The sequence below is a fragment of the Otolemur garnettii genome, unplaced genomic scaffold (genome assembly GCF_000181295.1).
Source record: "Otolemur garnettii isolate 467f Iridium unplaced genomic scaffold, OtoGar3 scaffold00037, whole genome shotgun sequence".
Taxonomy (NCBI): Eukaryota; Metazoa; Chordata; class Mammalia; order Primates; family Galagidae; genus Otolemur; species Otolemur garnettii.
In genome coordinates this window covers 924107-946709 of record NW_003852432.1, presented here as the reverse complement: position 1 = coordinate 946709, position 22603 = coordinate 924107, and the positions used below count along the sequence as shown (strand labels likewise).

At 53.4% G+C, this 22603-nt stretch overlaps 1 protein-coding gene across 2 annotated transcripts; it reads right to left on the bottom strand.

Annotated features, from left to right (window-relative positions):
* Positions 1–3592: 3592 nt before the first annotated feature.
* Positions 3593–20159, bottom strand: IMPDH1 (inosine monophosphate dehydrogenase 1). 2 transcript variants are annotated; one of them, XM_012805166.2, is made up of 15 exons: positions 19904–20159; positions 15814–15912; positions 13451–13499; positions 10794–10895; positions 10600–10674; positions 10109–10315; positions 9868–9955; positions 8859–9058; positions 8203–8293; positions 7875–7970; positions 6438–6581; positions 6194–6338; positions 5797–5940; positions 5610–5693; positions 3593–4356 (listed from the first exon to the last, which is right to left on the bottom strand). In XM_012805166.2, the coding sequence occupies exons 1-15, from the start codon at positions 20071–20073 to the stop codon at positions 4335–4337; spliced, it is 1716 nt and encodes a 571-aa protein (XP_012660620.2). In that variant the 5' UTR covers positions 20074–20159; the 3' UTR covers positions 3593–4334. The 2 variants fall into 2 exon arrangements, with proteins under 2 accessions (XP_012660620.2, XP_023368978.1); XM_023513210.1 differs by lacking the exon at positions 7875–7970.
* Between the last annotated feature and the right edge of the window lie 2444 nt (positions 20160–22603).

Below are 22603 nucleotides of genomic sequence, written 5' to 3'. Positions count from 1 at the left end.
GAGCCTCTGTCATCCTGTCCGCAAGCAGAAGAGGGAGAAGCAAAAAGAGGCCTGCTGTGAGCGTTCAACCCTGTCCCTAGACATCCTGGAGCTTGCCCTGAAAGGTGAAGTGGAATAGCTGAGTCGTGGGGTCAAGAGTCAGGAAGCTGTTGGGGTGTTGGGAAGTAGGCGTGCTCCTGTCCCTGTTAGGATCACAAGTAGAGAAATCAAGGCAGGGAGCAAGGAAAAGTCTGGTCTCCACCTGTCCTGTGCTAATCCTCTTGCACCTTGCTGCCCAGAGGCCCCCTCTCCAACTCTAGCTGAGCTCAGGACATAGCTGACTCGGGAGCCAGATACCCTGGCTCTTGGCCTAGAAACCATTGTCACCAATGCGCTTAGCAGAGGGTGGAGCAGGAGGCAGGAGACCAGGTCTCCTTGGGTCCCTGGCCTCCCTCATCTTCCCTCCTGAGCTGAGCCACAAGTAAGGTGACAGACAGAGGAGGAAGCTGGTGACTCCTGTACCCTGCATGTGAGGGGCCCTGCCCTGAGGACAAGAGGTGTGAGAAATGGGCCTGGATGCAGGAGCTAGGTAAGGTTGTAGGCGACAAGGTGCTCTGACACGGCCACTCCCTTCTGCCCATGTCCTGGCCTCCAAACTCTCCCCATCAGTGGGTGTGGTGAGGTGAACAGGATTGGTCTCCCAACCCCTAATTAGCTGAGTTTGTGTGTAAGGCAGCGGGCAGGGGACTGAGGTTGGAGTCTGGCCTTTTGAACAGGAAGGATGCTGAAAATTAAAAGGCTCAGCAGAAGCACAGGGGGAGGCCCCCCTCATGCTCCATGCGTAGTGGCTGAGTCTCCTTTTCCTCACCTGACTCCAGATGTGAGGTGAGGGGGTGAAGGGTGCTGAGCTGCACATAGTTGGGATGCCGACACCTCCTTCCCTGCAGGTGGCTGCCTATTTCCCTATTGGTACTAGAACTGAAAGGGGCTTCAGAGGGCTGGCCTGCCCCCTCCAGAATGACCAGGTCATGCCCTCTCAGAGTCCCTGTTCTCAGCCTTGGGAGGGACCAAAGGCCAAGGACACTCACTGCTCCTCATCCATGGGTCCCCCAAAGTTCACCAGAGATGGCTCCCTGCCACCCACTCTCCCCCTCCATCCAGCTGTACAACATGCCAGGCTTCCCAGGGTCTCCTGGGCCCTGCACACTGCTCCTGTTTCTGCTCTGGCTGGCAGAGAGGCCAGCTGCCCAGGCCAAACGCTTGCAGCTCTGCCTGGCCTGGGGTGCTGACAACACAGCATGCTGAGCCACTTCCTATGCAGGCTGCCCAGGTGCTAGGGTTGCTGTGAGGCCTTGGGGCATAGGCTGGCTGCCCAGCAGTGGTGCACACTCTCTCCCTGGGTCTCTACACCTTCACACAGCCAGACAGTGCTGCTTATGAGCTGGACCTGTGATGCCACAGCAACCTCAGTGTCTGCCAGGCCACTTTTGATAGCCTGCTAGTGAGGAGCCTGGGTTGAATGGCACAGGGTGAATGTTCCCGGGAGTGAGGGAGTGGCACCTGAGCTGCACAGATCTGGCTGGACTCCAGGTGGAGATGCAGTTCTGCTGAACAAGGTATCTCTGATCTGCATCCCAAATGTGGTTCTGGGCTGCCTCTGAATATCCACCTGATGTGGCCTTCCTATCCAGAGCATCTGTCCCTTTATCCCACCTGGACCTCCCCCATTGTGGCTGAATTTGTAACCCAGCATGAGTGTGCTGTCAGGTCCACATATGTGCATTTATCTCTCACCCCTATTCATCTGACAAGAGGAGGGCAAATAGGAGACAATAAGACTAATTTGCTGAGTGCCTATAACCAACCTCATCTAATCCTTACCATGAGGCATGAGATGGGTGCTCTGACACCTGAAATTCCTTTCTTAGGACATATGCTTTGGACATTGTCTCAGAAATCATGTAACTGGATGCACAAATTTCCTCTATAATAGTTGATTTTCAAGCTGTTATGTATCAGCACTTAGGACTGAGTCACAGTTCTGCAGCCCAGACTGCCATCCACCTCTGGGAACCCCAGGCCTCTGTGTTCATTATTAGCTCTCCAGGTGATTCTGACAAACACCAAAATTCAAGGACAACGGCACTAAAACTTCCCCTAGAGCAGTGGTTCTCAACCTTCCTAATGCTGTGGCCCTTTAATATAGTTCCTGTGGGTCACGACCCACAGGTTGAGAACCGCTGCTCTAGAGGAGCCACACTAATGCTAATGTACCTCCAGTATGGGGAGGTCTCTGACTTATAAGGTAGCCTTTTCAGTTCTATTGACCAACTAGGTTTAGTTCAAAAGGAAACTTCTCCCTTTGAACCATTCACACTCTTGATTCAAAGTGACTTGGCATTTATCTGAATACCCTTAGACCATTCCCATCTCAATGGCTGATCCAGCTGCTTCCTGTCTGGTTTTTGTAAACCAATGTGCAAGACAAACCATGAAACAAGGCCTCGTTTTAGTCTGTCCCCTCTCATCTGTTACCATCCCCTGGGATCTGGAAATCATCCTTCCTTCCGGCTGGGCCACCTCTGATTCTAAGTGCTCATCAAGGCCACAGACTCTAGGGCACAAGGCCTCCAGGGACTGTCAATGATCCAATCACTTTGCCACAACTTCTGAAGCAATTGTCCATCCAGCTCAGCTCTGAACCATCTGACATTCTTGCCATCCAGCTCTTTCCTTCTCATCCTTGAAGAAGCACTGAGCTGGAAAATGATGCAGTAAAAATCTGGTCCCAGGTACACCACCCATGTATACCTGGCCCCTGACCAAGTGGCTGTCTGTCAGAAGGGGCCTGGGAGAAGGCAGGTGCCAACAGGAGCTGTGGAAGCCCCTCTCCAGTAGTCATGGGAATGTTTCCAGTCCTTCATTTCCCACAAACTAGGCTTTTCTTCACCCTCTACTCATTCCTGCCACCAGAGCATTCCCAGGCCATCGTTCTTGCTTCTGCTCATTCGAATGGTATCTATACCTCAGTGGGACAACTTTGTGCCCACTGCCCAACTATGACAGAAGCACAGAAAGCCAATGTCAATGTCCCAAGACCCCTCACCTCCAAGGGGTATTTAGTGGCCATGTGGCAGTGCTGTCTCCTCCAGAGGGGAGTTCGAGGCTGGGAGGCAGGTCCTAAGTGGGAGCTGACCTGCTCTGCCGTGTGCCCTGATACGACCACATGCCTGGGCTCAGTGGTCAGGGCTGCAGCCATGCTGTACCTCTGCCTCTGCCTGGACTACGCCTCGGCATTATGAAGCTGCAGTGGCTGCTTTCTAGCAGCTGCCCACATGGTCTCTGTTGCTGGTCTTCCACAGCCATGGTGACCCCCTCCATGAAACTGCCTGGCTACAGGAGCTGCTGTCCACCGGGCAGTAGGCGGGAATGTTGGTGTGGACACAGGTCTGAGAGACCTCCTGCCATGCAGCCCACCTGTGTCCACACCCCCTAGAGTACTGCAAAGCCTTTGTCACTTTTCTGGAGAGGCTGGGCCTGGTGCCCCCAACTAGCCTGGTGCTGGTGGGGCTGCAGCCACTGAGTGATCTCAAGGGATGGAGAAAGGACAGCAGAGGTGTTGAGACCTGCTTGATTTATTCAGATTTCATATACAATGATGCAACTGTGACCCCAAAGTGTGCAAAGTTAAAGCCTTCAACTGCAGCTGAGGAGAGGACAGGAATGGTGCGCCTGGGGATGGTGGTGAGTCAGGAATGATGGGCAGGCAGCCATTGTCAGGGCAGCCTCCTCCCAGGGCCAGGATCAGGGGAATGGCCTGAGGAGCAGGGCCCAAGGGTAACCCAGGGACAGGGGAAGGGGGCAGAAACCTCCCCCTGGCCTAGGTCAGGAGCCCAGAAGTGCCACATGGCTGAGGGGGCAGCAGCCTGGGAAGGGCCAGAGGCAGGGCCAGGAGAGCACCATTTCCTGGGGTGGGGCTAGGGAGGGAGGTGCCCTACAAAAGCCAGGAGGGGCCACCTGCCCCAGGGCAGGAGCCAGGCTGGAGCAGGCTGCAGCAAAAAAGACCTGAGGCAGGCACAGGGCCTGAGAGCCCAGGCTGGCTGGGCTCAGGGGGCTGACGAAGGGAGAACCCAGGGGCTCCTAGGGCAGCCTGGCCCAGGGAGCAGTCCTGACTCTACAGGGGATGCCCAGGGAGGGGCTACAGACCCCTCAAGGACTCCCCTCCCCTCTCCCTGGAAAGGAACTGGGGAACCCGTAGTGCAAATCTGTGGACCACTCAGTTATGGAGGGAGGCTGTGCCCAAAGGGGGACCCTGGGCTGCATCTGCTCCACCACCTCGGCCTCCGCCACTGTCCTCAGTACAGCCGCTTCTCATAACTGTGGGGACAAGTCAAGAGGAGGACAAAGAGTGGGTGTGTGGACCCTGCTCCCTTCCCCAAATGCTCTCACTTATGGTCCCCAGATATGGGAGAGGACAGGGAGCTGCAGGAACCCCAGTCTCTCAGCCTCAGGAGTGGGCAGCGAGCAGGCCCTAGGCCTCTGTCCTCCCCAGGCCAGAACTCCTTGACCAACTGTTTAGGTCCAAAGAGGCTCATCCTCCTTTAGGCCATTGCCACATCTGAGTGGACTGTCCTCAGTGCCTGGGGTGGAGAGACAGCTCAGGAAGGCATGGCCTATTTTCACAGAGTAAGCTCCAACCATATGATGAAACTCTGCTGCCATGTCTCTATCCGACCCCTGCACGCATAGGGGCCCAGGCCCCTTGTCATCGCTGGGTCTAGTCTAAGACAGGGTAGCCTCAAGCCTAGGGTCCCAAGCATATCGCTGTACCATAGAAGGGAATTTGTGTTCTGGCTAGATGAGGGGCTGCTGCTGGCTTCCTCAACTATAGTACTGGGGGCAGGGGTCTGGGAGGGCCCAATCCCAGGGTCCATGTCCCATGACTACACCCGAATGCCACTCCCATCTAATAGCCACCCCAGCCCAGGTCCCACCCATACTGCCCCTGCTCTACTCTATGCTTGGCCCCGGCAGCGCGGTTACTTACACGGCAGAAAGGTATAGCTATGGGAGGGCGGGGCAGAAAGAGACACAGTTAGATGGCCCCCATGTCTGGGGAGATGGGCCTCTCCTCCAGGGCGGGGTGCATGCCTGCGAAGACTACTGCTGCCAACTAGCACTGCCCCCACCCATGGTCACTGATGCTGGCCCTGTCGTCCATCTCATTGTCCTTGTCCCCACCAGAGGGCTCACACCCACGCCTTCTACCTGCCTGCCTGGGGCCACCACCAGCAAGAGCCCAGCACCACTAGCCCCCTGCCACCAGCCACCAAGCTTCCTGAGCAAGCAAAGGCTGGGAACCCAGCTGCGGCTAGGCTAGCGGCTATACCTCCCATTCACTGCTCGGGAAGAGGCCCGAGGGGAGGGGAGGCGCTTGCCTGCGTTAGGGCAATAGGACAAGGGACAGGGTGGGCTGGGCACTGCAGGAGAGGGTGAGGGGTCATCCTGCCGCAGCATCCCTGCTGCAGATGGGCCATGGGGTCCCTGGAATTTCAGCGTGGCCTTGGAAGTCCAGCCTCAGCTGCCCAACCCCTGCCAGCAGGCAAGGATGAAAAGTCCACCACACTTACGAGTGCAGGCCATGGACGCCACCCTCAATCTGGGCCGACATTGTCCGCTTCTCAAACTTGAGCTCTCCTGAGTACATCATAGACCTAGCAGGCAGGTAAACAGGGCATGTCAGGGGCACCAAGGGCCAAGGAGAGAGAGAGGAAGGAAGCAGGAGGGGCATGGAGCCTCCCAGGGTCGCATACTCACCGCAGGACAGACAGGCTGCGGGCCCCAATGTCCTGGCAGCCATGTTGGATGCCCGCTATGAGGTAGGGCACGAACTTCTGAATGGAGCCTTTGTCCTGGATGGAGCCTGACACGCCCTGCGCAATCTTCACCTTATCTCCCTCACTGCATAGAGGGTGAGGAGACTCAGCCCAGCAGCCCAATGCCCAGAGGACCCCACCCTACCTCTCATGGAAACAGGGAGGGGGGAACCACCCAGAAAAGTCCCCAGCTGCTCACTGGCTACAGCATAAGCAAGCATGGCCCTGTGTCTGCTGCTGCTGCTGCTCTGGGCCTCAGTTTCCAGAACTACAATATGGTGGGCACCCTCTCGGGAGTCAGTGGCATTTGTGGGGCTGATCTGCCAGGGCTGGGGCACCTGAAGTATCGCTTCTGGCTGCTGCTGCTCTTCTCCATGGCGTCCAGTGAGCCCATGCCCCGGTACTTCTTGAGCCTCACCCCGTCTGAGAAGAAGTACTCGCCAGGCGCCTCCGTGGTGGCAGCCAGCAGGGAGCCCATCATCACTATGGCAGTTGAGGGGTCAGTGCCTCAGGCCCTGTCCTCCTGCTGCCCCGCTCACTCCCAGCCCCCTATCTATCCAGGCTCCAGCAGCAACCCCTTACCTGTGGAGGCTCCAAGGGCCAGGGCCTTGACCACATGCCCCACGGTCTGGATGCCGCCATCAGCTATTACGGGCACACCAAAGCGCCGGGCATACTCAGCCACCTTGTACACCGCGGTACCCTGGGGCCGGCCACAGGCCATCACTGGGGGAGGGTGGGGTGCACAAGGCAGAAGAGAGTTAATGTAGCACCAGGGCCAGGCCAAGTTCTAGGCCAGCCCTTTTTCCTTGTACCCTACCTCTACCCTGGGGAGGGATGGGCCTGGATGGTGTTTCTGGAGCATATTAGATGTGCTAACATCACTCCAGGAACACAGGCTACCCCACCCATAACAGCACTACCAGGGTTCTGATGAGGGAGCAGTCCTGGCCTTCACAATACAGCACCCCAGATAGGTGGTCTGTAGCCTCCTACTCTCAATGTTCAAGTTTCCCTTTGAGGCCTTCATTTGCAAAGGTTGTTACTAGGTTTATGTATTTACGGCCTCCTTTGGGATATTGGTTTGCATTTCTTCATGTTTAATTGTCCAAGGTCCTCAAGTGTTAGGTTTTAAGTGGGAATTGTAAGGAACCAGGGATAGATGCAAGGCTGGATGAACTAGGGAAGAAACCTTTCATTTGTTTTGTCCCTACTAAATCTCAAGGTTTAGAACTGCCTGACACATAGTATGTGCTCAATTAATATTTGCTAAGTGAGTGAGAGAAGGCCCACATTTCACAATGTGATCAGTCAAGGTGAAGGGTAGACACTTAAAAAACAGAGGCTCCAAAGACCAAAAGGGAGAGATATTCAGGAAGAGTTGCTCAGTGTTTTGGAGAAATGACCCACACAACAGGGCCCAGACAAACCCCCTCAGGCCTCGCCAGGACTCGCTTCTCCAGGCACCCACTCCACAAGACAGACACCAGCTCCAGGGAGCACCCCTCAACCACATGTCAGGGTTATGGACATGTGTCAGGGTCATCCCTCCTCCCTCCCTGTCAGAAACCCACCCTGAAAAAGGGCTTTGTGATTGAGAGGACTACTTCCCACAGTGTTACCATACAACAATGTGTGGTAACACATATCCTTATGTATGCAGGGGCATGTTGTCTCCATGTCTTAAGTATCTGCCTCATCACAAATCTAATCCAAACCCTGAGCTGGCTTCCCACAAACCCCTTGGAAAGGTAGGCACACCAGCCTCAGGCCTTCAGACTGGATCTCCTTGGCCAGAATGTGAGAAGTGGGCTTGTGCATATCAGCACCCTCACCTGCTTACGCCTCTCTGCCCTTGGGGCAGGAGCTGCACAAGGCAGAGCCTACCACCTACCCCAGGAAGGGGCCTGGAAGAGAGAGAACTCAGCCTGCATTTGTGGTGCAAGAGGGATATCTTAGGGCAGGGCTGGGCCTGTGGGGGGCCTAAGGGGCCAACACCACCCTCTTATTAACACCCACCTTCTTGGGTGATGCAGATGGATCCACAGCCCATGCCCACACGCAGCCCGTCCACACCCGCATCAATCAGGTTCTTGGCCTGGGCTGCTGTCACCACTGAGAGTGGGGGTGGGACAGAGGAACAATGTGAGGATAGGATGCCCTGTCCTTCCCATGGGCTTCCTGGGACCCCAGCCTAGTCCCCTGACCCCCCTTCCACAACCAAAGTCAACATGCTCCCTGAACTGCATGCCAGCAGCGATAGCTTCACCTAGGAATACTAAACAACAGAGAGGGGTTACATAGAGAGGGGACAAGAGCAGGGGGTGAGAGGGGAACCCTCACTCACCATTCCCCCCAATCACCTGGAGGTGGGGGTACTTCTGCTTGATGTAGTGCACCATGGCAATTTGATACACTGAGTTCCCCTGGGATGAGTCCTGTGAGAAGGGGACAGAAAAACCAGGGCTTAGACAGGTAAGATCCTCACTGGGGGAGGGAGGTCCTAAGTGGACAGAACTCTGAAATCCTATGAAAATGGTTACGACAATGCTTTTTCTTTTTTGAAAAATCACTTGACAACTCTCAGCTGATTCTCAAAGAGGCCTGCTCTCCCCCAAAAGATAAATACCACTAATGCACACTATCCCAGCACAGACACAGCCCTCCCTGCCCACTATGCAGATTGGTCCCCTCACAAGAGGACATGTCCAGGGGTTCTATCCTGCTCCCATCAACTCACTAACCAAACCAAACCAAAATTACTTCACCTTTGAGCCTTAGTTACTTCATCTGACAACTGGGAATAGAACTATACTGCAACAGGCTGGTATACATAAAGGTCTTAGCACAGGGCCTGGCATGTGGGAGATCCTGTCACTAAATGTGAGCTATAATCATTAGTGAGGGAGGGTTACAAGCTTTAGTAGAAGTGAACTAGGATCCTCATAAACCTCTACTCTGCTGAGCCCCTGCCCCGACTCTCACCCTAGGCAGCACCCTTACCAGCACTATAACATCAGCACCGGCCTGAGTGAGCAGGTCCAGGCGATACTTGTCATCTTCACGGGTGCCCACAGCTGCCCCGCACAACAGTTGTTTGTGGGAGTCCTTGGAGGCCAGAGGGTAGTCCCGGTTCTTCTTCAGGTCTGTACGGGCAATGATGGCCACTAGCTCATCACGGTCATTAACAATAGGCAGCTTCCCTGGCAAGGAATGCAGAGGTGAAATGAAGAAGCAGGCTGGACAGGGTGGGCAGAGTGGACAGTGAATATAAAAGTAGCCCACACCAGAATTCCAATGAAGTATCCCAACTAGCCACTAGATGACAGCACCCACAAGGAAGTGCTTCTAGGCACCTAGACCTCTTCTGAGGAACAGGAAAGCAGGGAAACCTCCCAGCCAAGCAGGTTCCTGGGGCTCTTCCTGCCCTGCAACCTGGCCATCTGGAGTGGGTGGCATCTGAGCCCTGGCAGCCATTCAGAGGGTAAGTTACAGTGGTTGAAAACTCCTAGTCAGGGCACAAATGTCAGGCTGTCTTGCAGGGGGAACATGTAACTCTGCCCAATACAAACCCCAAAGAACTCTCCAGTATGAATCAGTGAAGCATTTCCAGTGTAGCCCATAGGACCTAGTGAATATTATGTAATGTCAAATAAATTAATGGCAGGAACTCTCAGAGCTTTTAATAAGCTAACACGTAATTTTTTAAATATAAGATGGGGAATATAGAAAGCAGCATTTCTCAGACCTTTAAGACCCCAGAGCATTTTTTCACAATAAGCATCTCACAGGACTAGTTTTGGGTAAACACACCATGAAGAGGCTAAGTCAGGGACAAGTTTCCCTAAGCCTGGAGAAGGATGTTAGGAATCTAGCCTGCCTGAAGTTATTAGAAAACCTTCCCTATGGCCCAGTTTGGTTGCTAGGAAAATCTGCAAGGCTGTCAAGGAATGGGGGCCTAGGGTGCAGGGAGTAAGGTATATGGCTGAGTTTTCTGCCTACTCCTTGGTACCTTTCTTGCTACGCTGCAGGATCTCATTTGCCTCTTTCAACGTCACACCTGCTGGAGCCACCACCAGCTCAATCCGCGGCGTCATCACCTATAGGGTCAGGAACATTTGCCTGTAGGTTGGCAGGTGAGAAAGAAGGAGCCAGGCCTCCCTCTGGTCCCTGGTCACAGGCACCAGCCTGAGGCCCCAGGGCAAAGGGTCCTCTCTGCACACCAGCCCCCACTCTCCCTGCCCTGCAGGTACCTCACGAAGGAGAGTGGTATGGTCCTTCTCAGCAAGGAAGTCAATGTCTCGAGAGGTGACAATGCCCACAAGCTTGCTGCCCATTGTGCCTGTTTCAGTGATGGGGATGCCAGAGAAGCCATGGCGAAACTTGGCCTCCAGCACATCCCCCACCGTGTGCGAGGGGCTCAGCACCACAGGGTCTGTGATGAAACCCTGTTCAAACTTCTGCAGGCAGAGACAGGGGAAAGAAAAGGCTGGGAGAAAGCCAAGGATGGTGCCCAGCCTGGCCACAGGGACAGCAAGGGTGCCACAAAGAAGCCAGGACACTCAGTGGGACTAGGGGCCAGTGGAACGGTGAGGTCTCAGCCCCCACTGAGAGGAAAGGCAGTGGGACCCCAAAGCAATCAGCCAAGGAATGCAGCAGCCTGCAGGGCTCTCAAGAAAGGCCAGGAGGGTCTCTGAGGTGGGAGCTGCAGGTGGCATCTTTCTGGGGTAAGCCTGGTACTTGCCTTGACCTTCCGAACCTCATTGGCCTGGAACTCTGGGGTGCAGTTGTGGTGAATGAAACCGATACCTCCCATCAGCTGGTGTGGAAGGGAAGTGTGGTCAGAGCTGGGGGCCTAACCTTCCTTGCCCCTGCCCCTTAGCATAGCCCTGCTCAGTTCCCTCTGCCATGAGGTCCCCACCCAGGTACAGGACTCACAGCCATCGCGATGGCCATGTCGGCCTCTGTCACAGTGTCCATGGGGGAGGAGATCAACGGCGTCTTCAGCGTGACCTTCCGAGTCAAGGCTGAAGTCAGATCCTGAGGATGGAGGCACAGTCCATGTGAAGAATTTATCATCCAGCAGACAAACATTCACCAACCTCCTACATATATGTGGCACCAGGACAGACCTGGGGATATGGCAGTGAACAAGGAGGATAAGGTCCCTGCTAGTCTAACGAAGCTTACATTCTACTTGGAAAGAAAGATGACAGACATGAAACACAGGGACAAGATGATTACAGTCAGGACAAAGGCTATGAAGAAAACAACAAAGCCAGTGACCACTGGCAAAGCGAATGATCAGGGAGAGTCTCTTCCTTAGGAGGCGATAGGTGGGAGCCAGTCAAGGAAAAGTTTGTGGAATGGTCACTGCAGGCTGCAAGAGCAGTGTGTGCAAGCCTCCCTCTGAGTCCCTCTGAGGTGTATTTAGGAAAGAAAAAGAAGGCTAATTGAGTGGAGGGGAAGGAGGAGGAAGGGGCAGGCAGAGGCAGGTATGTGTGGCTAAGAAGCCATGGAGAGTGGCTCAAGTTCTGTTCTGAGAAGAGAAGCCAAGGGACAGTCTTAGGCAAAGGACAGACATGGTCTGATTTATGTTTTCAAGTGATCACATGGGCTCTGATGTGAAGAATGGATTCTGGGTACCAATGGCTGACGTGGGAGAGGCACAGGATGGAGTCTACTGGCCATCCAAGAAAGTAGGTGACTAAGGTTGTGGAGCTCAAGCAAGTAGTTGGAATTGCAAATATACATTTAAGAGTCATCTGCCCATGAATGGTATGGAAGGCCAGGTCACAGACCTTTTTGAGATTTGTGACAATAGTTGTGGATTCCAGTCCTCAAAATACTCAGACACTGATTTTGGTGTGTAATTTTTGAGATTCATAGGCTGTGTAAGTCCATCAGTGACCTTGGTTCAGAACCGTGGCCCTGTAGTTTAGAAAATGACACCTTTTCCTCCATCATAATGCCATAGGAAAAGAGACAGAAATTCCTGGACAGAGACTACAGGACAGGGAGACCCTCTCAGGCCAGACAGGGGTCTTTTCCATCCCTTTCTTCCTAGCACCCAGCATCTTTGTTAACTGAACAGCTGAATAAAGAAGGGTTCCTGGCTGCTGTCATAAATGAAACATCCAGAATAGCACAAATTTCCCTCTAAAAATCTGACTGGGCCAGCTCTGGCTACCCACAGGCTGAATGTGAGCTTCCCTAACACATGAGTGACCTAAGCACACGCAAGCCTTCAGGTCTTTCATGAGAATGAGACCAGAATAAATAGCAGTAATAACAGCAACAGAAAAAGAAATGGGTTTTAAAAAATGTATATGAACTCATCGTAGAATCATGGAACTTTTTTTGTTTTTGAGACAGAGTCTCACTCTGTTGTCCAGGCTAGAGTGCCATGGCTTCAGTCTAGCTCACAGCAATCTCTAATTCCTGGACTTAAGTGATCTTGTGCCTCAGCCTCCAGAGTAGCTAGGATTACAGGTGCCTGCCACAACACCCAGCTAATTTTTTGAATTTTTAGTATAGATGGGGTCTCACTTTCCTTTAGCCTGGTCTTGAACTCCTGAGCTCAAGTGATTCTTCCACTGCAGCCTCCCAGAGTGCTATAGAATTACAGGTATGAGCTGCCTCATCTGGCCCAAACTTTTTCTTGCAATGACTTATGCCATCTTCACTACCTCCTTTTGGCTTTTTTGAGTGTGTCATATACAGGGTGGCCATAAAGTTTGTGTGTGGTTTTTTTTCTCCTGCTCCTCCTCAAAATAATGTGCAATTTTAAAATATACACGGACTTTATGGATACCCTGCTTTTAATTGTTCATTGATTTGGCTCATTGCCTGAAAAGTAAGGCAGTATTTCCTTGTATTTGTCCAAAATCTAACTCCTTCAGTTCTCTCTAGTTCTTTTCTTTTTCTTTTCTTTCTTTTTTTAGGGACAGAGTCTCACTTTTTCACCCTTGGTAGAGTACTGTGGCATCACAGCTCACAGCAACCTCCAGCTCTTGGGCTTAGGCAATTCTCTTGCCTCAGCCTCCCAAGTAGCTAGGACTACAGATGCCTGCCACAACGCCTGGCTATTTTTTTGTTGCAATTTGGCAGGGGCTGGGTTCAAACCCGCCACCCTTGGTATATGGGGCCAGCGCCCTACTCTCACTGAGTCACAGGCGCCGCCCTTCTCTCTAGTTCTTATACATTGTGAACCAGCAAACAAGTCCACTCATTGTATCCAAAGTCTACATAATTTCCCTGGCTTCTCTCATGTCCTTGCTCAGCATTTCAGACAAAATTCAATCCTTATGGTCTACAATAAGGTAGCCATACTCAAGTGCCACCTGGGGCCTTTTCTGAGCCCTGACCACAGGCTCTGTCACTTAGCCCTGTACCAGGATACCTCCTGAATTCCCATAGTTACCTCTGCCCATCAGGCATAACACTACACAGTGCCAGGGTCCCTGGCAACATAAAGGCTACATCCACCACATTCCCAAGAAAAATCTCTCCTACACCCTGCTCTTGAACAAGAAGTCAACCTCTTCCACCACATACACAACCCTTGCCCCCTTGTCAAAGGAAGAGGTACTCACCACCTCATCAGCTATGAAGTCTATGAATCCTGGGAGAATCAGGAAGTCGCTGTGAAGACAAAAAGGGGAGAGTTATTGGTGGGGAGGAGTGGCCCACAGGGCCCCTGCAAGGGGAGGTAGCATGGGTGTGGAGAAAAGACCAGAGGAGCATTAGCTGGAACCCTCTGATCCCTGCTACCCCATCAGGGCTGAACTTGTCCCATGCTGTCTACTAGTGTCTTTCTGACTCTGGCTCAGAGATCGAGAGCCAAAGACAGGTCTTTGTAGCTGAGGTACCATGAAGGCAGCTCGCCCCAAACATCCATTGCCTTCAGGGCTCAGAGTTTGTCAAGTGCCACATATATCAAAGACAGAATCTTACTTTGTTGCCCTTGGTAGAGTGCTATGGCATCATAGCTCACAGCAACCTCAAATTCTTAGACATAAGCAATTCTCTTGTCTTAGCCTCCTAAGTAGCTGGGACTACAGGTGCCCACCACAACACCTGGCTACTTTTAGAGAAAGAGCCTTCCTCTTGCTCAGGCTGGTCTTGAACCTGTGAGCTCAGGCAATCCACTGCCTCGGCCTCCCAGAGTGCTAGGATTACAGGCATAAGCCACTGAGCCTGGCCTAACTTCTCAATCTTCATAGGGAGAGGCAATAATTAAACACAGGGAAGGAACCCAAGAACAATCCTGTAGTGCAACATGGAATGAACGTAACCCAGCACAGGACAAGCTGCACACCACAGTGTCTGGGCTGCTGAGTCACACAAGGTTCAGAAAGCATGGAGGGTCCTCAGGGGGCCAAGCACAGGGCATGTTCTAACAGAGCAGGCACTTGGGACTGAGGTAATCAATAAACATGGTTGGGATAAGAGAGGGGAGGAGGGAGGCCCTGCAGTTCGATCCAGGGCATGGAGGCCCCAGTAAAGTGTGGCAGCTGCCAACACTCTCATAGGCCATGGCCATGGTGCATCCCAGAAGGGGAGGCCTGCATTGGCACATCTATGGTAGTGCCATAGCCCAGGGGCCTCACAGGCTCAAGCTGCCTGAAATCACAGCAGGTCTTGACAGACACACCCAAAAACAAATACCCCATGCTTCAGGAACACTCTGAACTGGGCTAAGCAAAGCAGCAAGCATCCCTAGTGCAGGAAGTAAAAGCCATAGGGTGGATGAGAATGTGGTCATTAATCTGTTCCAAGGCCTAGAGAAACTACTAGGAGTTTCCCCAGAAGGCTCCAGTGATGCAAAGATGTACTCTCTCCCATCACCAAACCCACCAAGGAAACAAAGAATTTCAGCTGTTCCCACTCCTTGGCAGTCCTTCTGCTGTAAAGCAAGAAGGGCCGGCATCTTACTCCTTTGAGCCACAGGCACCACCCAAGCAAGAAGGTTTTAGTGGCTCACTTAGATGGCAGAGAGGAAATGCTGGTATTTGGAACTTTTCGCACTTTCTTGGTATTATATACAATCCTGACCTATGGCAGGTAGGAGATGGTCCTGAGGAGCGACTGGGTATCCAATGTTTAGAGACACTGCGTACTAAGCAGAAGTGCTTACAATCCAAGGTAGGAAAGGAAGGAGACAGTCAAGGGATGCTCTTGGTTAGCCAGCATTCCCTCTCCACCCACTCCCGATGCTCCTTCCTGGCAGGGACACTATCCTGCAGCCAGTAGTCAGCGCTAGTGCCAGGTCTGCAGCTGGCAGGACAACTGGCCTAGGGCCCATAAGAGAAGGCAAACTAAGCCAGAGGCAGACCAGTAAGGTATCCATCCTCCTCCAAAATCCTGCATGGGGTGGGTTTGGGAGTGGCAGTCACAGAATACTTGCGCGGAGGGGGATTGAGAGGGGGTGCACCATACCAACCTGTGGGCAGACAAGTACACAAGTAGAAGGAGGGTTGGACTGGGAAGTGGAGCAAAGGAGCCAGGCCTGTGACCACCCAGCCCAGCCTCTCCAGGGGAGCAACGCTCAAGCAGCTGCCACAGCCCCTTCTGCCCTCGTGGTGAGGCTGGGAGAGGGTGTTCTGGACCAATGGCTAGGAAGTCTTCCCAGGATGCCCACAAGTTCGTACTCGCCCCAAGGCCCCTCCATGTCCACGAGAGGAGAAGGAGGGCAGGCCAAACCCAGATCTGGCCAGAAACGGAGCAGGGCGCTGAGGGCCGCGATGTCACTGTGCCACGTCTCTCTGCTCTCAGCGCGGGCCTCCTTCCTTCCCCTGGCCATCCCCCCCAGCCCGCCACCCCCCTCCAAGTCACTCGTACTGGGCCAGGAAACGTGGCGCCTGCGAGGGGAGAGCCGTGCGCTCTCAGGGCTGGGCCGGGGGAATCCCAGGCGTTGATGTGCGCACCAAGTGGGGCCTCGGCTCCCCGCGCTTACTTGTAGGTGAGGCCGTCGGCGTTGGCGAAGAGCTGCTGCGCGGTGAGCCCATCCTCGGGCACGTAGCCGGTGCCGCCGCTGATTAGGTAGTCCGCCATGCTGCTGGGAGACCCCGCGACCCGACATAAACACCAGTGCGGGCCGCCCCGCTGCTGCTGCCACCGCTGCTGTGGCTGCCGCTGCTGCTGACGCCGCGCCGCGGACACGCTGCCGCCGCGGGCCGGGAGGGCCGGGGGCGGGCCTTCCCCTCCCGCCCCGCCCCCGAGACCGCCTCCGCTCCGCGCCGCACAAAGAGCCCAAAGGAGCCTGGCCCAACAGCGGCTGTCCTTGCCGCCGCCGCTACCGTGGTGCGCACGCCTCGGGCCTCCTGCAGTGGCACCGCCACCTGGTTCGCCGGGTTTTAGGGAGTCCAGGGGGGAGGGGCCTGAGCCAGGCCTGGACACGCCCCCCTCGGCCGCTCCTCTTGGCCGCGTTCGGGGACCAGCGGCCGCGCGCCTACTGGGTTCGCTGCCAGCCCGAGCCACCCCAGGCCGCTGGGCCCCAGCCTGCTTGAATCCCCTCCTGCCGTACTCCCCACTCCCAGGGGTACCTCTAACATGGTCCTGCCTTTCCGCAGTACTAATCCCTGGACCCTATCAAGGCCTGGATCCCTGAGAAATTGGTCTGAGCTCACACATCCCAAACACACAGGATTTTGAAGTTGGACCCCTACGCCCACCAAGACATCATGTTTAGGCGGCCCGATATTCTTAACAGTGACACTCCTTGAACTTTGGTGGCCTTGGAGCCCTCTGCAGTTGACAAAGCATTTTTCATAAATGATCCCATTCACTTCACTATCAATTAATTGCCAATTAGGTATTCCCCCACTTTACAGATGCAAACCTACAGCTCAAAAGAGGAGAAGGATACTGCTCTGGACTCTTGTCCAATGCTTCAGTCAGACAGTCCTATCCCCAGCTCAGAAAATGGTGTAGATACCAGGGATTCTACCCCAAAGAGGAAAGTTTGTTTTTATTTGAGAGGGTAGGCTGGTGGTAAGATGAAGGAACCTTCACAGGCCTAGCTTAGACAAGTACGAATAGAAATGAGAATAGGCTAGGGAACTTCTGAAAAATTCCCAAAGCAGAAGTTAGTGGCCCTGGGTGCCCAGCAAGACCCAAATTTTTACATGGGGTGGGGGGGGGTAAGATAAGGTAGCAAATTGATCCTTTATGGGGAAAGGCAGGATGGTAGGAGGCAGACCCTTCCCTCTCATGTGCCAGAACTGCCAGTGTTCCTCCTTGATCAAAAGCTAGAGAGTGGGTCCCCCCACCCAAACTCCACAGCCTCATCATGGTGTCCTCCTGTGGTCCCCACAGCTCACTTCTTGGTGAGGTGAGAGAACACGTGGGGCAGGGACACAGTCCTCTCCTTGGCATGGTGGCTGTCTGTGGCCCTGGGAGGCTGTTTGTTTACCTCTCAGTAGTGTGGTTGCAGGCAGGCCCAGGGGATGTTTGGCCTCTAAGCCACAAGCCTCTCTGGGATGCCCATGGATGCCCCCGGGATCCTGCCAGGAAAACACAGACTGTTCAATGTGTGTGCAGAGGGGAGGCTTCCCAAGGAGCTCAAGCCATAAGACCAGTCTGGCAGAGAGTGTGAGAAGAGACTTTACCCTTATGTGGGGACAGGGACATCACATCCCCCTAAACTTTCTTCCCCACCAGTGGAGCTCCCTGGAGTGTTCCCAATGGGGGCCTCTGGCCTTAGAAGGGAGGGAGTAGTCATGCTGGGGTGCTCTGCTGCGTGGGGGCTGGGGCCATCTTGCTAGGATGCCTGGGAAGAACCTCTGAACCTTTAGTATTCGTAGAGCCAGGCAGGGAGCCTAGGCCATAGGGGGAGAGGCAGGAGAGTATACTGAGGTGCATGCTGGCTGCCTGGAGCAAAGCAGTGAGACTCTGGCCATTTAGGGCTGCCCCTGGGGCACCTTTCTGGCCATAGAAGGACAGGGCTATCCAGTAGCAGGCACAGAGCAGAGGCTGCCCCAGTGGTCTCTCTGGGTCTCTAAGGGAGTTGCTGTGGGTCACCATCCCCTACAGCGTGTCCAGAATGCCTAGGTTACTACTCAGGGTTCCCCTAGGGCTGGGGCCCAAGAGAACAGCTAGGTTCTGCCATCTCAGGTGACCTTAATGTGACATATGCCCCAGCCTAGAACTCTGGGATCCAAAGGAAGAGCCTGCCAGGCCAAGTTGAGGAGAGGGTCACCTTCCCAGTGATTACAGACTTCAGGACCCCATTCCCTTTTTCTTGCTCCCCTGACCCCTCATTGTGACCTGTGTCAGTTTGCCTCCTCACTCTAAGCTGCAGGCTCAGCCCTGAGCTAGGCTGTCCTTTTCCAGAGACGCTGTTAATCCACCTCCCCCCCTTTTCCTCCTCTCTCTTCCTGATCTTCCCCAGCTGCTTCCTCCATGGGGAGGAGACACCCAGGCAACCAGTAGGACTCCTCAGCCTGAGGAAGAGCTGCTGGTCCCCTGAGACTCCCCACTTCACAGCCAGCTGTCAGGGTAGGTGAGCTGGTCTAAGCCCCTTCCTCAAGCTAGTAGAGAAGTGGTGCCCAGCTAGGTACAGAGGGCCAGGCAGGGATCCAGATGTCTTTGTCTGGCCTGGAGCTTTTTGAAGGAACAAGATTTCAAAACACTTTTGAGGGAAGAAGAGGTAATAATATTAGCATTGTTAAGCTGGAACAGGGTCATGGTTTGCCCAAGTTCAAGCTAGAGAACACTAACACTGGACTCAAACCTAGCATTCCCCATGGAACCCTGCCCTCTTCCCATAGCTCCAGGTTGGTGAAGGCAAATGGAGGACTAGCAGGCAGGTTTTGAATCTCATTATACCACCTGGCTGGGTCTCAGGTTTATACAGACTCTTTTGAGCAAAAATGTGGCTGTGGGATAGGGATGGCCCCTTGCTGCAGAAGTACAACTTGGAGAAGAGGTACACCTGCAAGGGCCTGGCATGAACTCTGAAGGGAGGCCTTTGCAATAACTGCTCTAACTACCCATCCAGCCTGCAAGTGCCCCAGCCTGTCTCCTCTGCCCTCATCCTTCCTGATCACCCTGGGCCTTGAGCCTCAGGAACTGGATTTCTAGGATAGGAGGAAATAGAGGGGTTGCCTAAGCCTGTGTCAATTCTAGAGAGGACTTCTAGGACAAGAGGGACCAGGTTTTACCTGGCAGACTGGCTGCCCTGCAGCCCCTTAAGCCGTTAAAAGTTCTTACATAAGCAGCCAGCCCCTGGGCAGAGCTGCCAAGCTAATTCCCCCAGACCACCCCCCCAAACCCAGATGCCAGGTCACCTCCCCAAGCTGCTGAGCACCAGCAGATGGGGCAGAGAAAGAAGTCCAAATCCCCTGAACCGGAAGGACAGTGGGATTGCATTTCAAGCTGCGATGCAATCCAGAGATTAGCCGCTGTCTCCTTTTCAGCCAGTACCTCTGGGACCCAGCTCACTATCCCACTCTCCCTCCAGTGCCCCTTATGCCATACATACCCCAGTATGGGGATCGGAGTCTTCAGAGAGAGTTTGAGATGAGCTGCCCCGGCAGCCTCATCTGACCTCAGTGCATGGTAAGGAGGGAACAGTGTCCTCACCTGGCCCTGCAGAGGCCACCCATCTGGACACCTACTCCTGCCAGTAAGACTAGTGAAGGTAGTTCTAGGAGGAAACAGCTAAGGAGGAGTTAGCAAAGTTGGCCAGGGACTCCAACAACCTATCTGAACCCCACGAGTTGGAGCCACTTGGACTGGGTGCCTTTGGGTGTGTAATCCACGGCTAAGATTTTAAGGAACGTTTTAACGACCTGCTCGCTCCCTGTCCCCTGCTCTCCTGTGCAACGCAGCACCGAATCCTTTGCACTGTATCAGCCTGGATCCCCCAACCAAAGCCCAGAGCGTGGCGTTTCAGGAAGTTAGAGGTTGAGGCGGTAGGAGAGGAAGGGTATGGGGGGGCCTGCCCCTCCCCTCTCCCGCAGCGCCGCGGGTTCCCGGAGCCGCCGCGCTCTCCTAAGCCGCCCGCCCCGGATGCGCCCCGCGCGCTCTGCCCTGGGCGTCACCTCTCGGGCTCGTAGCCGGCCTGCAGCAGGCGGGCACTGTACCGCTGCGCCGCTGTCTCGTGTCCCGAGTGTTGCCGGACTCCGGGCTCCAGAACAGCGGCGTCTCCACCTCCAAGCACCGGCAGCGAGAGCGGCCCCGACCCCGATGACAGAGCGAGCGGCCACTCCATGCGGAGGTCGCTGCTCAGGGAGGGTGGGAGCCTCTCCGCCTGGAGGCTCCCGGGCCCCGGCTGGGCAGTGCGCGCAGCCCAGTCGGGTCCCGCGGAGGGGGCGGGGCGCAGCGGGCGGGGCGTGCTGCCCAGGGCGGGGCGTGCTAAAGGAGGGCGTATCCAGGAGTTCGCCCAGCTCCGCCCTTGGCTCCGCGCACTTCCCTCTCCTCTACGAGTAGAGGGGGGACTCAAAGTGTCTCTTCCATCCCTGGTTCCCCAAGGTTAATCCGAAGACCGAGGGGATGTGTCTCCGAGGGTAGTATTAGAAAGGTCCCTCGCCCCTTCCCCTCGGTCCAGACCTTCCAGTTTCTCCTAGTCCAGTCTGAAAAAAGCTAGAAGAGGAAGGGAGCCCCGAGTGATTCCAGAAGCAGGGGTTCTCCTGGGATCTTGTCTCCCCACCCCTTCTCTACAAGAAGTAGAAAAATTAGCCAGGCAAAGCCGTACATGCCTGTAGTCCCAGCTACTTGGGAGGCTGAGGCAGGAAGATCACTTGAGCCTAGAAGTTTGAGGTTGCAGGGAGCTATGCTGATGCCACTGCACTCCAGCCTGGGCGACAGTGCAAGAATGTGTCAAAAGCAATTTTAAAATTAAAACAAAAATTTGGGCTGGGCGCGGTGGCTCACGCCTGTAATCCTAGCAACCTGGGAGGCCGAGGCGGGTAGATTGCCTGAGTTTACAGGCTTGAGACCAACCTGAGCAAGAGCAAGATCCCGTCTCTAAAAATAGCCTGGCGTTGTAGCAGGTGCCTATTGTCCCAGCTACTTAGGAGGCTAAGCAAAAGAATCGTTTGAGCCAAGAATTTTTTTTTTTTTTGAGATGGAGCCTCAAGCTATCCCCCTGGGTAGAGTGCCATGGCATCACAGCTCATAGCAGCCTCCAACTCCTAGGCTCAAGCGAGTCTCCTGACTCAGCCTCCCAAGTAGCTGCCACAACGCCTGGCCATTTTTTAGTTGCAGCCATCATTATTGTTTGGTGGGCCCGGGCTGGGGATTCGAACCCTCCACGTTAGGTGTATGTGGCTGGCGCCTTAGCCACTTGAGCCACAGGCGCTGAGCCTGAGCCCAAGAATTTGAGATTGCTGTGAGCTATGATGCCACAGCGCTCTACCCAGGGTGATAAAGTGAGACTCTATCTCAAAAAAAAAAAAATTCATGGGAAATTGAATTAAAAGATAAAAATACTAGCCTGAGCAAGAGCAAGACCCTATCTCTACAAAAAATAGAAAAATTAGCCAGGTGTGGTGGCACAGCTACTTGGGAGGCTGAAGCAGGAGGATCACTTGAGCCTGGGAATTTGGGGTTGTAGCGAGCTATGACAACGCCACTACACTCTAGCCCAGGTACAAAATGTGACCTTGTCTCAGAATAAATAAATATAAGCTCTGTCAAGTTCAAGACACTTTTGTAAGTGATAATATCAACTATTTAGCCCATACCTGAAGAACTGAGCATCCTGGGAATTTAACCATGTCAATTCAGTCAGAAAATAATGAGTGCCCTTTACATATTTTTAAAGATTAAGGAACAAAAAGAAGTCAAAAGGAGCCAAATCAGGACTGTAAGGTGGATACCTAATGATTCCCATGAAAGTGTTCACAAAATTACGCTCATTTGATGAGAGGAACAAACAGGAGCATTGTCATGGTGGAGAATGATTCGCTAGTAAAGATTTCCCAGGTATTTTTCTATTAAAGCTTTGGCTAACTTTCTCCAAACACTCTGATAATAAGCAGATGTTGTTTCTTGGTCTACCAGAAAGTCAACAAGCAAAATGTCTTGAGCATCACAAAAATCTGTTGTCATGACTTTTGCTCTTGACTTTTTTGCTTTTCCTTTGATTGGACCACTTCCAACTCTCGGTAGCCATCACTTTGTCCTTTGTCTTCAGGATCATACTGGTAAAGCTATGGTTCATCTCCAGTTACAATTCTTCAAAGAGATGTTTCAGGATATTGATCACACTTGTTGAAAATCTACATTGAAAGTTCTGCTGTTGTCTACAGCTAATCTGGTGCAACAGTTCTGGCACCCATGGTTTGGAAAGTTTGCTCAATTTTAAGTTTTCAGTTAGAATTGTGTAAGCTGAGTGGATTGAGATGGCTATGGCTGTTGTTTCTGCTGTTAATCATCATTTCTCTCCATTTAGCGTGCAAACAAGTTTAATTTTTTGCTTTCAAATTGATGCTGGTGGTCTGATACTGCAGGCTTCCTCTTCAACATTATCTTGTCCCTCCTTAAAATGAGTTATCCATTTGTAAACTGCTGATTTCTTTGGGACATTGTCCCCATAAATTTTTCCTAAAGCACCAATGATTTCACCATTCTTCACCACAAATTTAATGTATGTTCTTCCTTCAATTTTAGCAGAATTCATGTTCTGATAGGAGCTCTTTTCATACTAATGCCTTATCCTTCTTAGTGCCTCAGACTAGATCCTGTTCAGAAATGTTTTAACAAGTTAGTAGGAGTTTATATTGGTGCAAAAACTTTTG